The following is a 17982-nucleotide window of genomic DNA, read 5'->3' as shown; positions in this document are numbered from 1 at the left end:
CTAGTTACAAACTTTCATCTTGTATTTAAATTTGCTTAAATACTGTACTTTGAGCAAGCTAAGAAAATATGCATAATTTTTAACAAATATGACATTGCATTCAGTTAGTTCTAACTTCTCAAAAGAATACTTGTAGAAGGTTAGTTCACAGAAGAACAATCTTGTAAGATTACTCAATTAAAATAAAAGTTATTACCTTGGGTATAGTAACGTTTGCCTGAAGACCTTTAATTGTCACATTATCTTGCTTAAGTGAAAGATTTGTCTGTGCTTGGCCTTGGTTGGTTGTTCCGGTAGTAGGGTTTTCTATTTTTGTTCCTCTAATATCCTGTTTGGAGGATAACTTTAAAAATGATAAGAGTTAGTATTTTACACTAAGTCCCTTTCAAAATATTTTACAAACTGTAAGTAAGTAATATGTCTCAATGATGCTTCAGTGAAAGATTTTCAGGTGCAATTCTAGCCTGGTGTGTCTCAATTTACAGGGCAAATGAGCTTGAATATGCTACAAAGTTAGCATACTCAAACCCAGATAGATAGTCCCATACTCAGTAGAGTACTCAAACCCAGACAGAAGGTCACATACTCAAACCCAGATAGTCACATCTTGTGGCACTCAGCACAAAACTTTCAAAAAGATCCAAACTGAAATCCAGACAGATTCCTGATATAAGTGATGAGATGCTCTGACAGGCAAGTCTCTAGGCTGCACAAGGATAATTAGCTAAGTTAGAAAGGTTTCCTAATTGAATAGAAAATGAACTACATAGTTTCCATGAAACTACCAACAGTTAAACTAATTTGGTAAAGTTTTGGATTCTATATCTGCAGCTCCTGTCTAAAAACAGATATGCTTCTATGTCTTCATCTCAGTATAACCTTATCTCGCAATCACAAACATCAGATATATTCTCTAAGCATTCCAAAAGTTTTAAATACAATGCATTATATATATTGCTAGTATATATTCCATTAAAAAACAACACCAGCAGAAATATAAAAAGGGAGACGAGCAGAAAAGTGAGATGTGTGTTATGTAGAGTTCTAGGAAAAAGAGAGGTGAGTTATTTTAGAAAGAAAAATGAAGGAACACAAAAAAAAGCTTAACATGGAAGAAAACTAAGGAACTATAAAAGACTGAAAGAAAGTGAAAAAAAGAACATTAGACTCCTGTGGACATTGACCTTGATCATAGGAGCACTGTTGATGGATGATAAATATTTGTCTTTATGTCTATTTTAGGGGACAGATAAACCTTTAAATGTTAAATCTATTACTGAATAAAGCTAGAATCATTAATAACATTTTTTTAAATGTTAGAGGAATGTAGACCAAGTCAGTGTAGCTATGCCAATTCTCACTAGCTGAGAATATACTATTACATTAGAATACATGTAATGCTAAGTAAAATGAAACCGTTTTTCAAATATGATACAAGCACAGACTTTCTATAGAGAACAGCTATTTCCATAAGACCATGGATAGGTATTACATTTGTAGTGCCAAACGCGCCCTACCACCACCACAAAAAAGGTGAACACCACACCATTCCAGCTGTTTTGTAGCACTACAAAGATGTTAAGAAATGCCAGTAAATACTAGCACTTTCAAAGTATAACTTCTTGGTAGCACTGCACTTCACGATATCACATTTACATTTAACTTGTAGCACTAGTGGGGACTAGGACCCCCAGCATTCCCCCACTTTCCACGCTCCTTCCCCCACCTCTAATGGGAAGGAATATCCCTGATATTCATGCACTACTGGGTAGACTCCTAAAAGGGTGATGTCAAGAGGCTCCAAGCAAAGGCATGTTCTCTAGCCCACATGATAACATGTAACAGTACTTTCAGGACATCTGGGTGATGATCAGCCATCTGTCATGAAAACGTCAATGAAACCGAACAAAAAATAATTTGAGATATTAAAAAAAAAAAAAAGTACTGTAAGTTTAAAAAAAAAAAAGTAAGAAAAATGCTGTGTTGCATCACAGTCCACAGAACATCTAACACAATTTGGTCTACCTTCATCAATAATCTTTTTTTGACTAACAAGGTTATGGGCAAATGAATAATTTGCATTAAGTTCAAAGAAGGTAGGAAACTTTGAGCAGAGCAGTTAATGAGTAATAACTCTATGTGTATCCATTCTCACCAAATCGGGGAAGTTAAAGCTAAACACCAATAGTTTATCTCCCCGCCACCTCCCCCTCCACACACACCTTGCATTATTACATTTTACCTTTGTTTTACCACAGGCTAACAACAAAAGCATTACACATTACCGTGTGGAGAGTCCCTATCCCAGTTCAGCTTCTTAAAGCTGTTCTTGTCCACACCTTATGTATTTCTGGTAGATAGTTTGCTGATCTGTATGGTGTTCTTTTGCTCTCAATTACTTAACCAGCCAATATCCAGGCTACAGGTGCAGAGACTACTTATCTAATATAATATATTTAGCTGTGATGTAAAAAAATCACATCTGGACAGCCTGGGAGCTGAGCTGAACAGCTACTTGCAGCAGAGCTTTCAGCAAAAAGTTAATTTGATTTGGAATGTAGGTATGCTGATGAACAAAAGCAAGTTGGTTATAATAACTATCCCTAACTAATAATAATCCCCAACTATAACACTGAAATTCAATTGGAAAAAGAAACACTGGATTTGACTGGATGAAAGACAGCCAATAAAAAAAACATGCAAGCTTTTGCACTCCCCTTTCCCAAGCCTCTTGCAATTTAGTAATGCCCTTACATTCTCTGAAAAGGATGTTTTGCTGTTCTGTACAGCTTCACGGAGAACCTTACAATGTAGATCATCCACAATTGCTGCTGGGTGTCGAGTACTAGCACAATGTACCATTGCTTCTATGTATCTACAGGAAGAGAAAAAAAACCAACATAGTTAAATAAAAGGAAATTTAATTCCTGAGGTCACATGAAATACCATCAAAATCATGAATCTATACTGAAAAACCACACTCCCTCCTCAAACGTTCATATGCATGTGTGCTTGCACCCCCTGACCCTACACACAGCAAGAACAAGAGTATAACAACATGTCACAAGTCAAAACAAAGTAAGTTTTTTTCTAGCTCTTCTGCTAGAGATGTGAAGCTACATAAAGGGGAATTCTGAGGGGGCAGGGAGCACAAATATTCAGCAGTTATTCATGTGTGTGCACACACACTTTCCCCCCTCCCAGCAGTTCCTTTTCCTAAGCATTTATGCTACTACCGAATCAAAAAACTTCAAATTTTGCTAATAATACCAATTTCAATTTAACTTTAAGTAAATTAAGATACCTGTCTAAAGCTTCTGCTACCAGAGGAGTTAGAATTACATCTACAGTTCCTTTTACTTCTATTATGGCTGTCGTCCTAGTTTGGGAGACTGGATGATCCAAAGTCCATTCTTCCGTCATCGTTTCATCATCAGTAGTATCCACTGTTTTCTTTTCCAAAGGAGTATAGGGTGTACTACAAAATTCAAACAGAAAGCAATGAGCTAGAAGTAACCAATGGACATCACATATATTAAACTTCCATTTTATTTTCTTTGTTTAGTTTTGGTACAATGCTAACAACAAGAATGGATTGCATGTGCAAGACTAAAGCAAGTCTGTATTTAACAAAAGATTATGTTGGAATTAGGAAGGTCAATTTAGTTCAGTGGTAAGTATCTAATGATAAATATTGAATAGGCTCCACATAGTACTTTTCACATTTAACTTTTCTAACTCAGGCTACAACACAATACAGAAGTAAACATTCCGCCATTAAGACTCCAAACTATGCCCTCATATTTTAGTAAGTTTTAAAACAATACTTGCCATATGTTACAATCTTCAGAGTATTACACATTTCAAAAGGAAACTGCAAGCTCCAATACAGTGCACTAACAGTGCACTAAGCACAAAATCCAAGTTGTAGTTCAAGTATTGCCATAGATTAACTGATTTTGCCAGGAAACTTATCTAGACCTCAGTTCATAGTTTGAGTGTACCATACAAAATCTTTTAAATATTGCTATATTTACTCAAATCCAAGGTGAGGCTCCCCTTTCCCCCACCCCATTCAACATGAGGTGGGAAAAGCCCCTTGTTTTGGATGCAAGTATAAGGCAGGACGAGGACACACACACACACACACACACACACACACACACACACACACACACACACACACACACACACACACACACACACACACACACACACACACACACACACACACACACACACACACTGCAATGCCAAACCCAGCCTCAACCAAGGCTCAGGATTAGAGTCAGAGCCAGAGCAGCCACCTGTCCGCCACCACCTCTGCCCTGCCCCTACCTGCTCCCCATAGCCTCTGTCCTCCCCACATCACCTTCCACCAACCACTGCCTACTGTCAGTCATGGCTCCAGCCCCATTCCAGCATCCCAGAGCTACCACCAACTGGAACCCCTGTTTCATGACTGGGCTGGGGCCAGAGCTAACCTGTGCTCTGTGACCCCAGCTAGAATGGGGCCAGACCCATAATGGACAGTAAGCATGGGGGAGGGGGGGCAGGAAAGAGGGCAAGGGGATAGTGGGGGGGTGGCAACAGAAGGAAAAAGGTGGGCAGCTAAGTCTGCTTATCACCCCCTTCCCCTACCTTTGCTTTCCTCACTGTAGCAACAAGAAGGACAAATCTGAGCCAGCCCCCCAATCATTAAGATTCTACAGAGGGAAAACTATAACAAATTTATAAATTTTCCATATAAACTATCCAATTATTATAGGAGGGTGGGGTGGAAACATATCCTAGATGCTAAGTCATGTTGGATTTAGGTAAACATGGTACGTACCATTCCAAAGTAAGTTTATAATAATACAAGTGATATATGTCTACATTTTACTAGAGCTAGCAAGAAATGCTATACTTAAAGGAAGTACAGGGCAGATCCCTCTCTTCCAGTTATTTAAAGCCACCCACAGAGTAATGCCATCTTCTACTTACTTGGATGTTGATCCTGTTAGTTGCATGCCTCTGTCCAGTAAAGCATTTGCTGTGAGACCCTGTTTAACAATCTAAAACACAGTACAAAAAAATTACTTCTCTCTGTTCATGGTTTCAAGGGAAGATTCCCGTTATTGTTTTCTCAAAGAGCATCACTCTAGCTTTCTGTCTTATCCAACAAAAGGGTAAGAACTCTATCATCCAGCTCTATTTTTTCAACTGTTTTAACAGTTCTTGACCAGATCTTGAAGTTATCATATAAAAATTCAATGAATAATATCATTTGGACTTTTCATTGTCTTAGATATTTTTTAAAATATCTTTCTAAGAAAGGCTACATATGAAAGTAAATCTGCACAGTGTCCAACACTAAAATGACATTAACATTAGATTCTACTGTGTTAATTACCTACATTCTACTGTGTTAATTACCTATTATCGTAGTAATATTTTACTACAATAATTTTCATGTGATTTACTTGATAAATATGATAAAGTATATGGATCAATATATATGGAGGAGCACAATAAAAATATACTTTCAGATCTGTGAACTGAGATTCAATTTCATGTTGACATCTAATTAAAAGCAGACAGGAGGCCAAGGCATCTTGAAAGGAACATAAACCATAAAAAAAAGACTTTTACCCAATCGCACTGCTGCATGAAGACAACATACCCAAAACATTTTGTTGTAAAGCAGATATTGCCTTGCCTTACTGCAACCTGAACCTGAATAAATAACTTGGCACACCAGGCAGTACCTTCTGCAAGCTTCATAAAGCCACAATGTTCTAGAATCTTTGTTTAAACTACGAATCAGGTATCAACCTTTAAAAGACAAAAACTATTATATAATAACAGTAGCTTAATAAAAAGCTGAGTTTTCTGCATAATTATTTTTACTATAAAAATTCTCTCAATGAGCCTGGTGAAACACTGACAAAAGCTATGAATAAGCACATAGTGAAATGCTGCTGAACTTAGATTTCTGTAGTTTTCTTAACTTATGTTAATTCAAGGTACAACTACAGGAAGAGGAATTGGAAGATGATAAAAATTCCCTCTTATATTTTCATGGTTATTAGGTTTTGTTTAATCAACTCTTTCTTCCAAATAAGATCCAGTAGGCAATAGGTTTTAACTTCTAATACATCAAAGTAGTATTGCAATGTCCCATTGTTATTTTATTAGCACCTCTTACAAGAATATGGTACAACCAGCATATTAATAGGAAATAAATATTAGTAAGTCATCACCTAAATCTACACATTACCAGTTTTGCTTTGAAAAAACCCTTTTTTATAGTTCAAATTATAATGTTAACTGTAACTGGAAGAAGCATCACTAAGCTTTTGTAGCAGAGTTAATTAAGTAAACACTGCTGTAAATATATTCTGTAGAAAAGCTAGACTTTGAGGTGATTTACTAAGTACAGAATTGGCATTATAACTCCAGAGATTATGTCAATATTTTCATTCACAAAACATTAACAATTTCCCCTGTTTCCTGCATCTAAATCCTACGACGATCCTAACTTCTGATAACTAAGGGTGAACAGTTTTAAGTTTCCTTTGAGTCAGCTGTTTAGCACAACACATTCTAGCCTCGATAACTTATTTCCTTCCCCAACTACTGCCATACCTTAAAAGTTGGAACAGAAAGTTGTTCAAAAGATGAGGAGCTTTCCTCACTAGTTGGGGTATCAAGGTCCAAAGGGCGATGTAATGAGGATTTTGAGGTTCTTTTGTTTGTTGGATGCTTTACAGACCAATTGACCACTTGGAACTGGGTAAGGTAGTTTTGGTAACAGGTCATTACAGGCTGTTGTGATGTGATTTGTTCACTCTCTGCAGACTTCTCAGCTTCTATAATATACATGTGCTCAACAAGTTCATCCTCTCCTCCCAAAGCTGAAACAAAAGAAGCCTGAGAGGGATGAGTTTTGATTGGCAAAGTTTTTGTATCCTGACTAGCTTCTCCATGGACTGCACTCGTTAAGGGTCCTTCTACACTGTGATAGATAGATCCTCTACTATATTCAGCTTTCTGGGCTTGCTTTTTCCTCTTTTTTCTCCCTGGGTAGGTTCCTGGGCCTTCATCACTGCTTACTGGCTCAAACTCTTCAGCTGCTGAAAAATAGGCTTCGCTGTCAGCCACTGACATGCTGGAGTCCATTGAGCGATACTGGTGAAATGAGTTTGAATCTGCCGATGGCGTATATGGAAAAGAACCAAAGCTTCTCCTCTGTTTTGGAGAGTCCAAGACATTTTCATCACTGCGAGACACATCACTGCTAAATTGGACACCAACAGGAACAGGCTGCTTGTCACCATAGAAAGCTGCAGTAAGACTCTTAGTGCTCCCAAGTCGGGTTGAGCACACAGATGCCTGCCTTTTCAGAGGAGATCTGAGAGGGGACTGACCAACAGTCCTTTCCTGGCTGTTAGGAGACACTGGACTGCATTCTGCTGCCTCTGCTGGAAGACTATAAACAGAAATTAAAGATTATGTTTTTTTTCAAACAATAGTGTGAATCTTAAATTGCAAAGCACTGACCTTTTAACAGATGATACTAGGTACTTTTCAGAAACTCGATTATAAATGTTAATTTCCTCAAAGACAATAAATCAGTTCATATGTAATATTACTTTTCCAACACAGACCATGTATATTAAACCATATTAGGATCCTGTACCTGACCAAAAAAGTCAAAGTAAAAGGAAACGTGTCTAGGCAAATTTTCATGGATGTCTAGTTTCCCATCTAGATCAGAAGATTTGACATTGATCTTCTGTACTTCAACTAGGAAATCAATTTCAGCATTACTGTTTGAAATAGCTGTATTTGCATTTTTCAGGGGTTTACTCAGTCTTAGTATTAATCCATAAGAGTAAGTAAAAATCAATTTCTGCCTTGGTTTGGCAGAGTATACTAACCTTCCATGACCATCTTCCCTTTTTGCACCAGACAAAAACTCCTTCTGTCCCATATGATCTTCAGTAGAAGAAGGGCTTTCCTTCTCACCTGCAAGCAAGGGAAGTGCAGCACTGGAACTGCTATTTTCCTCTGAAGATGAAGAGGAACTGTGGGATCTCAATGGCACTTGTAGGCTTAGGTGCTGCACCTTTCTTTCTATTTCAATACCCACAGATCTACAATCCCAATCTTTCCTTTTTACACCATTTGCTTTACCTAAATAAAACAGAGACAAATCAATTAATTTTTTTAAGATTTGAAAGCATTTCAAATTAAGTATTAAAAGCTACAAAGATCTCTTTCCCCCTTTTAAAACAAGTGTTTTTAAAAAAAAATAACTTTCAAATAGATTTATATCTTGTACTGATACAAATATATAAAATACAGGTATACGTAGAGAGGCAAACCCTGAATGCTTTTTGATGGCTGCCCAATTTAGACAATTACTAATAAGTGGATGTTCAGTCACAAAACTCCACTGAAAACATTAAGCATGAGTACCCATTCATTTACTGTTCATACGATTCTCCACTTTCACAAGCTTTTCATAACAGGTTCCATTTCTTGAACCATGGCAGAAAAATTATGCACACACTATTTTGCAACAGCATACTGATCATCAGTAAATATTCTACAAGGTATAAAGTGAAGTTGAGAATCCAAACTTGTCAGTAAATGGGACAACCCTCCATGTTTGTACCCAAAAAAAATGTTTTACCATCTATTATTTTTGGAATCTCCTTGGTAATGATCCATTCTCCTGGCTGCAATAAAGACTGTCCATAAAACATATCCAATTCTGCACTTGTACTTGAAAAAGCAGAACTGCTAGAAGGTGTCAGCTCTTCCAGCTTGAAGAAATCTAGTCCTGTTACTGTACCACCAAAGAATCGGCAGCCACCAAGACAGCCACACTTGTTCTTGCTTCTCTTATTCTTCAAATTATCATCTGGCCACAGAAACCATAACCTATTAAAGAAGAAATACAAACAAGAATAGTAATGCACTGGGAGGGACTTGAAGCACATTTAAAATCATAAGACAAGTACAAGGTTCAAAATCTGTCTCTCTGCTTTACAAATTCATTCTTCCTTTAGTCAATGGGAATTGAATAAGGCTGTATTATTTATCTAATGCTTTATTCATGGAAGATGCATAATTGTACACATGTATATGACTGACTTTTAGATGTCTGGTGGCTCCAGCAGTATCTATGGCCCTGAATACATTGTTTCTCTGTACATAATTCATGAGGCTAGAGTGGCACCTCAGAATGGAACCCATAGCAGCCAAGCATACTGAAAAGAGAAACATCCTGAATAGCCAATAAGAGACTAGGGCTTAGTCACGTCATATGAGACTTACAGCCTGCACCACCCCTCACCAAAAGTTATACAACCCAATCCTTTCATTAAAAAAAGCCAGCAAGAGTTGTACACTGTTAAAACCCAGCTACCAAAGGCTTCCATCTTTACCCCAATAAGCTCAGTGCCCTTACTGCCAGGCTAGAGAGTTATATGCAACATGGCAGGTTTGAATCACGTCTTGTGGAGAAAAGAATGTAACTCTGGTCTCCCACATCCTTGGGAGTGCTCTACTCTACTGAGTTACTGCATGAAAAAGGGCCAATGCCAAAGACCTAGTCCTCCAACTCCAAACACAGTGTGTAGAGCTTACCTACTATATAAGCTTGGAGCAAAGAGGTAATTAGCCAGGTTAGTCTAAAGTAAGGCAGGACAGCATACAATAAAGAAGACTGTTGCCTATGAAAGCTTATGCATCTCTGTGAGTTATTCTAATAATGGTGACAGAGGTTGGCAACTTCCGACCCATCCAGCCTGTGGAACCAGTGGATCTGGTACCCCACCCATGCAACAAAGGAGATGAATGCCAGTTGCAGCATGGTCCTAGCACCTGCCCACCTGCCTCTAACATGGGATGGGTCACTCTGGCCACAGCCAAAAAAGGGCTGCTTACTCCTGCACCTTATAGCACTTTCCAGCTAATCTTCATTTTCTTAGAAAGTCAGTTAATTAGAATGTCATGGGAGACGGTGTCAAAAGCCTAGCAAACATCAAGGTGCATCACATCCACTGCTCTCCAACCCCCTCCCCACCCCCAATCCATACAGCCAAAGAAGTAAAGTTGGGTTGTCAGGCATGACTTTGTCTTGGTGAATCTATGCTGGCTCTGCCTGATCACCCTTTTTCTCCTGTAGGTGCTTCATAACAAATTGAGAACCTGCTCCAAGATCTTTCAAGGTACTAAAAGGTCAGGCTGACTGGTCTGTAATCCCCCAGATCCTCCTTTTTTTCTGTCTTTAAAGATGGGCACTACATTTGCCCTTTTCCAATCATATGGAACCTTACCCAACCTCCACGATTTCTCAAAGAGGATAACCAATGGCTCTTAGATTACCTCAGGCAATTGCTTCACTACCCTAGGGTGCCTCCCATCTGGGCCTGCCAACTTGAAAGCATCTAGCTTCTCCAAGTAATTTCTAACCTATTTTTTTACTACTTCATGCTGTCTGTTTCCTTCCCTATCTGTTCTGCCAACTGTTCTCACCCTCTGGTAGCTGACCCTATTTTTAAAGACTGAAGTAAAGCAACAAATATTTCAGCCTTCTTTGAATCATCCATAACTAGATATCTCCTATATTCTTTGGTCATCTTCTTTCTTTTGACATACGCATAGAATCCCTTTTTTATTGTCTTATGTTGCCAGTTGCATCTCACATACTCTTTATACAGTATGAAGAAGCTCTGCCAGTCATCTAACTTCTCTTTGAACTATATAAACTCAATTCTTAGCTTTACCTCAAATAGCAGGGTTTTCTTTTTAATCCAGAGATTATTTAAATTGCTCTCCTCTGAACTCTACATCTGGTCTGAAATGTGTTACCCAATATAACAATGTACTCTAAAATTTAGCAAAATCCAATAAGAGAAATAGTTACCTTTGTAGCTACCTGATGTTACAATATTTTACTTTATGGTAAAATATGTTGGGCAGTTACTTAGCTAGCATAAGACTGTCATCATTTCACTGAAATCAGTAAAGCTGTCATAATATACACTATTGGAGACTGACCAAGCTTCACTGTGTAACTGGTGTTTTTCTGTATATATCCATGATTACCATAAAATTCCTCTCATCTCTTCTCCCATCATGGATTAGTTAGTTATTCTCATATGTTTAATTGTACCCCATAAATTAGCGGTGTTAAACACTTACGTTCCTGGCTACATCTAGGCAACTTAAATAGCTCCTTAGGGAAAAGAAGCAAAGGGAAGAACAAAACATGCAGCTCCCTCATACTGTGAGGGGAAAAAAAGAAGAAAATTTCCAAAACCATGGCTTAAAAATATTTCAGGTAAATCTGAAACAAATGTTCTCTGTAACACAAACTTCCTTCATTCATCTCAATATAATGTTAACTCTATAATGTAGCTGCAATACTATGAAGAAACATGTTTTTAAAATAACTTGTATGCATAAAGCAGGTGTAAGGTTCTGCACCTAATTTGTGTATACAGTCATGCATAGCAATCTGGTAATTTAACACAAGGATGTGTATACGAAGAGCAAAAGTTGCAATGGTAAAAATGTGATTTATTTTAAAAAGACATTGTTCTTCATATTGCCAAAGATTAAATCAATTTTGTATTATTTAAGAATCGAAGAGGCATATTCTTCTCCTCATCCTGATAAATTATATAGAGAATGCATTGTATAGCCAATTTTCAGCAACTGGCTTATTTAGAGAGTGTGTAGTATAATATTTAAACAGATGTAAAAGATTCCAAGGACTAAAACATTATTTCATGGAAAACATATCAAGTAGGGAAACATCAACCATTAAAGTCTTCCAATATTTTCACTTACCTCTTAGTTCTGCTATCATGGATTTCTAAGAAATGTCTCTGGACTTCATGTTTAGAATGATGATCTGCAGCTAAAGCAATATCAGCAGTGATAAGCCCCAAATTGACAGACCCAGCTTCCAGCCAGTATGCCCTCCGAAGTATTGCAGGCTGAAGGCTAACTCTGCAGTTATTGACCTGCTCAACGTACTGCCTCAGCTGAAAGTCTTGAATAGCAGCACTTATCCCCTCTCCAACAGACTGGTTGTGGAGGTTACAGTTTGCAACACGTATAGTGCCCATCTAAAGAAGATGCAATAAATATGAAGCATCTCAATAGTTAAAACAAAAGTAATTTTAAGCTAATTAAAACAGAACAGTCAAAAAAGGTACAGTTTGTATCATTAACAAGAATGAAGATGGCCTTTTCATCTTAACATAGGAATGCAAACCAGAAACTAGTTTCAACTGCATCTCTGTGGCTTTAGATAGATCAGTAACATCTCTTCCTCAGGCTCTCTCCACTTGCAATATCAACTTTATTATATCACTATATTATTTTGTGAAGCACTAACACTTCATTATTTTCCTCTACAAAATTAAATGGGCGAATGTTCAGCATGCAAGAAATGTCAAAGTTAAGTTTCAATGTACTTTAATGAACTTTATATGACCACTTCACATCTCTTGTAACACAATTTTTGATAACGCAGTTTCTCTCTCTAGGTATAAACTCCAGAAAGCAAGTTTTATTTAGTAATTTCTTTTACTGGACCAACAATATAGTTGAGAGATGTTAGACATGCTTTCAAGCACAAAAAAGCCCTTGCTCAGCTCTGGAATTGAAGTAGATACAGCCTAAGCGTCAGAAATACCAGGTAAAAAAAATTTTTTAACTTAAGTAAATGAAAATAGTCATTCAAAGACAGAGGAAAGGGCAGCAAACCCAGGGTACAAAAGAAATTATGGCTGTTTACAGGCATTTAAAAAAAATGTGTTTTAACTTTAAGCTCGGCATGCCCCCACATTGAACTCACTGCATGCCCAAGTAGAGGCATCTATGTCAATAGAAATGCTGCCGTCATGCCTAGGATTGCAGCGGTGATGGTGATATAACTGATTGTCCAGGGAATAGAGTAGAAACAAGATCTATTTGGTGTAGAAACTTTTATGGGACTAACAATATGATTGGGTGGGATGTTAGATAAGCTTTGGGGAAGAAAATGCCCTTCTTAACAACCCTTTTCCCTTTTGAATGGTCCTACCTGTTTACATAATTAGTTTGATCTATTTACTAAGATCCTTGCTTAGATCAACTACTCCTTTACTTAGTCTGAGAGGGTGCTGACAGACGTGAAAAAACACTTTACGGGAAGAGGCATCTCATTAGTTTGGCCAAACTCGCCCAATGTCTGTACAGATCTGGCACTTCAGCAGGGCTTTTTAGGTGTTTTTATCTAATAACTGCTTGAATCAGCTGTAGATAGTGTCAAAAAGCCTTGCTGAAGTGCATGATCTATACAAATGCTGGGAAGCCGGATCAAACTAATGAGATGCCTCTTCCAGTAAAGCACTGTTTTTTCGGGGGTGGGGGGGGTCATGCTTGTCAGCACCCTATCACACTAAGTAAAAGAGTAGAGTAGTTGATCTGAGTAAAGATCTAAGTAAATAGAAAAAACTAATTATGTAAACAAATAGGACCATTCAAAAGGGAAAAGGGTTGTTAAGAAGGGCATTTTCTGCCCCAAAACTTATCTAACATCGCACCCAATCAAAGTGTTGGTCCCATAAGAGATACTACATCAAACAAATCTTGCTTCTAATACGTTCCCTAAACCATCCCAGCTACACCTCCATCACCACAACAATCCTAGTAAGCATGACAGCAGCATTTCCACTGACATATCAAGGGGAAGCCCCTTTACCCAAAATGTTTACCCGGGCCTTTGCTATAGCACCGTGGTACCTAGGAGAATCAATAGGAGCCTTTGCAGCAGTCCCTTGCCTAGTTACTGAACCAGGCCAACAGAAAGCTAAATTTAGCTGCACATATACAAGTTAATAACATCACTGTACTTGCTCAGACCCCCGTTTTCAAACTCAGAATTGAAGAAATCAAAATTAATTTCCTCCAGAATAAATCTATACTGCATTCCCATCCAAAAAGTCATCATGCTGAGTTTTAATGGAAAGCTTCTTAATGTTTAAAGAGTGTAGGATTTTATTCCCCATATTTTTTTGGAAATAGGAGACAAATGAACTTGCTTATGATTTTTTTTTTAATTTGAATTCATGCACTTTAAAAATGTTTACTTAGGGATCTACTATTACATTCAAAGTCTGAACTGTGTTCCCAGATGTTCCAAAAACTTCCCACAGGATACTGGAAATTGATTTACTAACATTTCCAGGAGTGCCCACATAAGTGTTTAAGTTACTTCTGAAAAAATAAACATAGGCTTCTTGAAAGCTTTACCCTAGATCTCAATGACACTAAAAATATAACATAATTCAAATCTGTAAAAAGTGGCCATAAGAGAACTGCCCTCTCAGCCTTTGTTTGGTTACACTAGACAAGACAAGCTCTATTATGGTCTTTCATAGCATAGAATCTCCACACCCTGATCACCTAATCTCTGCACCAATTCCTATTTTGTTAATTTTTCTTGAACACAGATCGCCAGAATAAACAATAATCCAGAACACTGGCATATTACTTTCTAGAGCCCTGTACACTGGCATTTTACTTTCCTGTCTCTACAGGAACTACCTTACCCAGTACATTTTAGGATGAGGGTCGTCTTTTTCACAGGTATAGCACAGTAGTGCTCAGTCATCCTACCATTGACTAGCCCTTGACTAGAAACACAGGTCCTTCTCTTCTTCAGTTGCTTCCAACTGATAAGGTCCCAGTTGATAGAAGAAGTTTTTATTATTAGTCCAAAGGATGTATGATGTTGTATTTAGTGCTACTCAGTTTCACCCCATGTTTATTACTCCAATCCTCAAAGTTGTACAGTTCTTTCTGTATGATATCCTGACCTCTCTTTCTATTGATAGCTCTTAATTTTGTGGCATTAACAGATTTTGTCAACACACTACCGCTTCTTGTGCCAACATTATTAAGGTAAGTACATTATTTATGTGTAAATGCATTCTTTAAAAAATTATCAATAAGATATATTTTTACAAAAATTAAATGTTCTAGACATTTATTCTGTGTAAGATATATAAAGTGCTTTCTTGCATGGCAAAGGATGAATAAAATGCAAAGTTCCCACTCTTCTTTTCTATCTCTACCTTTATGTTGGTGGCACAGCCATGCTCTACAATGTACAGATCTGCACCATCCACAGCTAGACGTGTCATGGTGTACTTTAAATCATCAGATGTTGGACATGGCCCAGGGACACAGCTCATCTAGAGAAATGTAAGCAAAACATAGTATCAGAATTTCAATTTCATATTAACAAGCTATTTTTATTATTTCAACGGACTTTTTAAGCAAAAACAAAGTAGATGATAATGAGGTTCCTTGTAATTCTCTGAGATGCTGTGCTTGTATGTAAACCAAAAGAGGAGTCCATGTGCCCCTGTGCATTCAAGATTCAATTGTTTTGGTCAGCACTGACAGTAGAACTAGCATTGTGTCCAGAGTATACTTTCTTCTTCAAAGAGCATAAAAGGCAGATGAGTCACCCACACCTCAAGTTCTTTTGCCAGTGCAGAATCCCAGAAGAAGATGTGTCCATAGAGGAAAAGGAGGATGAGTTATAAAATCCACATGGACAAAACATATCAGAAAGACAACTGCTGCAGAGGAAGTTAACCATTCACTATTTTTCAAGTGACTATCCACATGGATTCAAACTCATGGTAACAAATGGATATGGAAGTCTCTACCAAAGAACAGTGTCATTTAAATGTGTGGACCAGACTTCATGTAGTAGACCCAAGTTTTTAACATGGGGACATTTCTCAAACAGGCAGAAGGAGGTGCTAAAGCTTTACTAAAATGAACATTAATGTGTCCTAAGAGCTCTAACAACAAATCAAATAACCTTATAAAGCAGACATATTCTGGGGGTAAACCAGGGGTCAGCAGCCTATGGCTCATGAAGGTCTGACTTGGCATGGGGGAAATCCACAGCATGAAGTTATACCATGCTGCCCATTTCCACTGCAGGCCTACTGCTCCACCACATCTCTCACCCTCGCTTCAGAGGGGATGGGGCCACAGTAAGTGCAGGCAGCTGTCTACTCCAGGGGGCTGAGACTTTCAGCCCACAGTGGGGGCTGGGGTAGAAAAGGCTGCCTGTCAACCGCTGGTTTTGACAGACATACTAATTGTATCATTATCAAAGGATGCCAATAAAAATGTATGCAGAACTGTTAGGCCTGCATGATTCTGTAGCAAGACAAGTGTAGCACAATTACTCCAGCCTTAGCTCTATTTCATCCAGGGTCAAAGTTAAGGTGATTTTCATCATTAGTATCACTACAGGATCCTGAGAACATAGCTGCACTGTAACAGATGCTAGTAGCCTGATAATCAGCTACACACACGGAGGCAATCAGAAGAATGAATGCTTGCATCGGAAATGGTCCATCTCTTTGCACCTTTTTCACTAAGTATGGGAGGCCCTGTTGCTTCACCCTCTCTTTGACTGCAGTTACAACAAGTAAATATGATACTGTATGAAAATAAAAAAGTATTCAAATCTGACAGAAGGGACTTGGTACTTCCTGTCATCTCACTTGAATGTGGCCAGAATGGACATCGGTGTGCACTGCAAGTCTTCTGCAGGCTCAGAGTACCTCAGGTATAGCATGAGAAACCTGCCAAAGTATGGAAAGCTGCATGATACCCTGGAGCTTGTTAAGTTTTCCCTTTACGAGTTCCAAGGGTAAAGAGTCTTTACCATGCATTTATTGAGGTGTAGAAATGTTTTGAAAACATCTAAAGAGGGTGTCAACAGATGTACTGCCTTGTAGAGAACCAAAGAGATTGTGAAGGAACAAGCTGTTTTCCCTTGTATTTGTTGTTTCTGTAGACTTTCCTAGACCTCCTTCCAGGATCTGAGACTGCACTAGTTGACTTGGCTATGTCAGTTTACATAGTCTGTTTGGGGACAGAGCTAAAGAGGAAGCCTTACATGAAAATAGATGTATGCTAGAATACAGCTGTTAAGGGCTGATAAGGATATGGGTACTGTGGCAAGACACACATGGGGAAAGAACAGGAAGGACATTGCTGTTGGGTCATAAATAGTTTTCCACTGTCCCTTACAGATCCCTCCCCAGTCTTTCTTCCCTGCTCCCTCTATGCTAACCAAGGAATAGGAGAAGAGTATTTACTATGTTCTCACGGCAGGGAAAAAAGGTGGGGCCACCTTGCCAAGAGTGCCTGGTGTCTATTGTGTTCTCTGTAACTGCACAGGAAATGAGCCTAGCATCTCCATTACCAGCTGAACCAAATATTTACTAGTCAGTATCTTAAACTATCAGCAACTTCAGTCTCCCAAGAATAACAGCTTCTGGTAGCAGGTCCAAAGATGGCATCCCCCTCCCCCGCAGTGGCATATGGGCTCTGAACACTGAGACAGTAGATACTAATGCACTTGCCATATAGCTCTGAGGCTGCCTTTACAAAAAGTATGAGTGCCAAGAATCAGGTACCGAGAGATGTTCAGTCTTCTGGTTTACTAGGTAAAGTCACTGCCAGGGCATCAGAGGAATCCTTCTCAGGCTGCTCAGTGCAAAACAAGTCAATCTACAAATATTGTACCTGGACTCAGTAAGTTATTTGGGAGGGTGACCTACATCTTGACTTAATTCAGAAGCAGTGTTACGTTCACTGATAGGGTTCCAAGACTAAAAGCCAGAAACCAAAAATAAAAGCAAAGGATGTGTGTGTTGACAGCAGATAAATTGAGAAGGTGGCAGAAACTACAGGTCTTCCATCTCACTGCCACAGGCAGTACCATTCTGAGGAATGGTTCAGTTTCTTCTGCCTTTCATGCCTTTAGAGACCACAACAGACTGTTAGCCAAAAGACTCCAAGCCTCAGAGTGGTTATACATGGGAATCCAGAGTGGAATCCATGTCAACAATCACTTGAAAAGTATAATCTCCTTTAACAAATTATGAC

The 17982-nt window shown here is 38.4% G+C and overlaps 1 protein-coding gene across 7 annotated transcripts in view; it reads right to left on the bottom strand.

Moving 5' to 3' along the window:
• BLTP1 (bridge-like lipid transfer protein family member 1) overlaps positions 1-17982 on the bottom strand; it is a 245235-nt gene that overhangs the window by 121134 nt on the left and 106119 nt on the right. For all 7 annotated transcript variants that reach the window (XM_090036587.1, XM_090036588.1, XM_090036592.1 and 4 more), the window contains 9 exons: positions 15132-15251; positions 11854-12134; positions 8684-8934; positions 7926-8181; positions 6631-7474; positions 4987-5057; positions 3305-3478; positions 2755-2875; positions 197-343 (listed from right to left, as the gene is read on the bottom strand). In XM_090036587.1, the coding sequence (XP_089892713.1) occupies positions 197-343; positions 2755-2875; positions 3305-3478; positions 4987-5057; positions 6631-7474; positions 7926-8181; positions 8684-8934; positions 11854-12134; positions 15132-15251 (2265 nt within the window). The remainder of the gene's footprint in view (positions 1-196; positions 344-2754; positions 2876-3304; positions 3479-4986; positions 5058-6630; positions 7475-7925; positions 8182-8683; positions 8935-11853; positions 12135-15131; positions 15252-17982) is intronic.

This window comes from Crocodylus siamensis, chromosome 2 (genome assembly GCF_052110815.1).
Source record: "Crocodylus siamensis isolate JL-2025a chromosome 2, ASM5211081v1, whole genome shotgun sequence".
Classification (NCBI taxonomy): domain Eukaryota; kingdom Metazoa; phylum Chordata; order Crocodylia; family Crocodylidae; genus Crocodylus; species Crocodylus siamensis.
The sequence above is the reverse complement of the archived record's forward strand: the minus strand, read 5'-3'. Positions and strand labels throughout refer to the sequence as shown.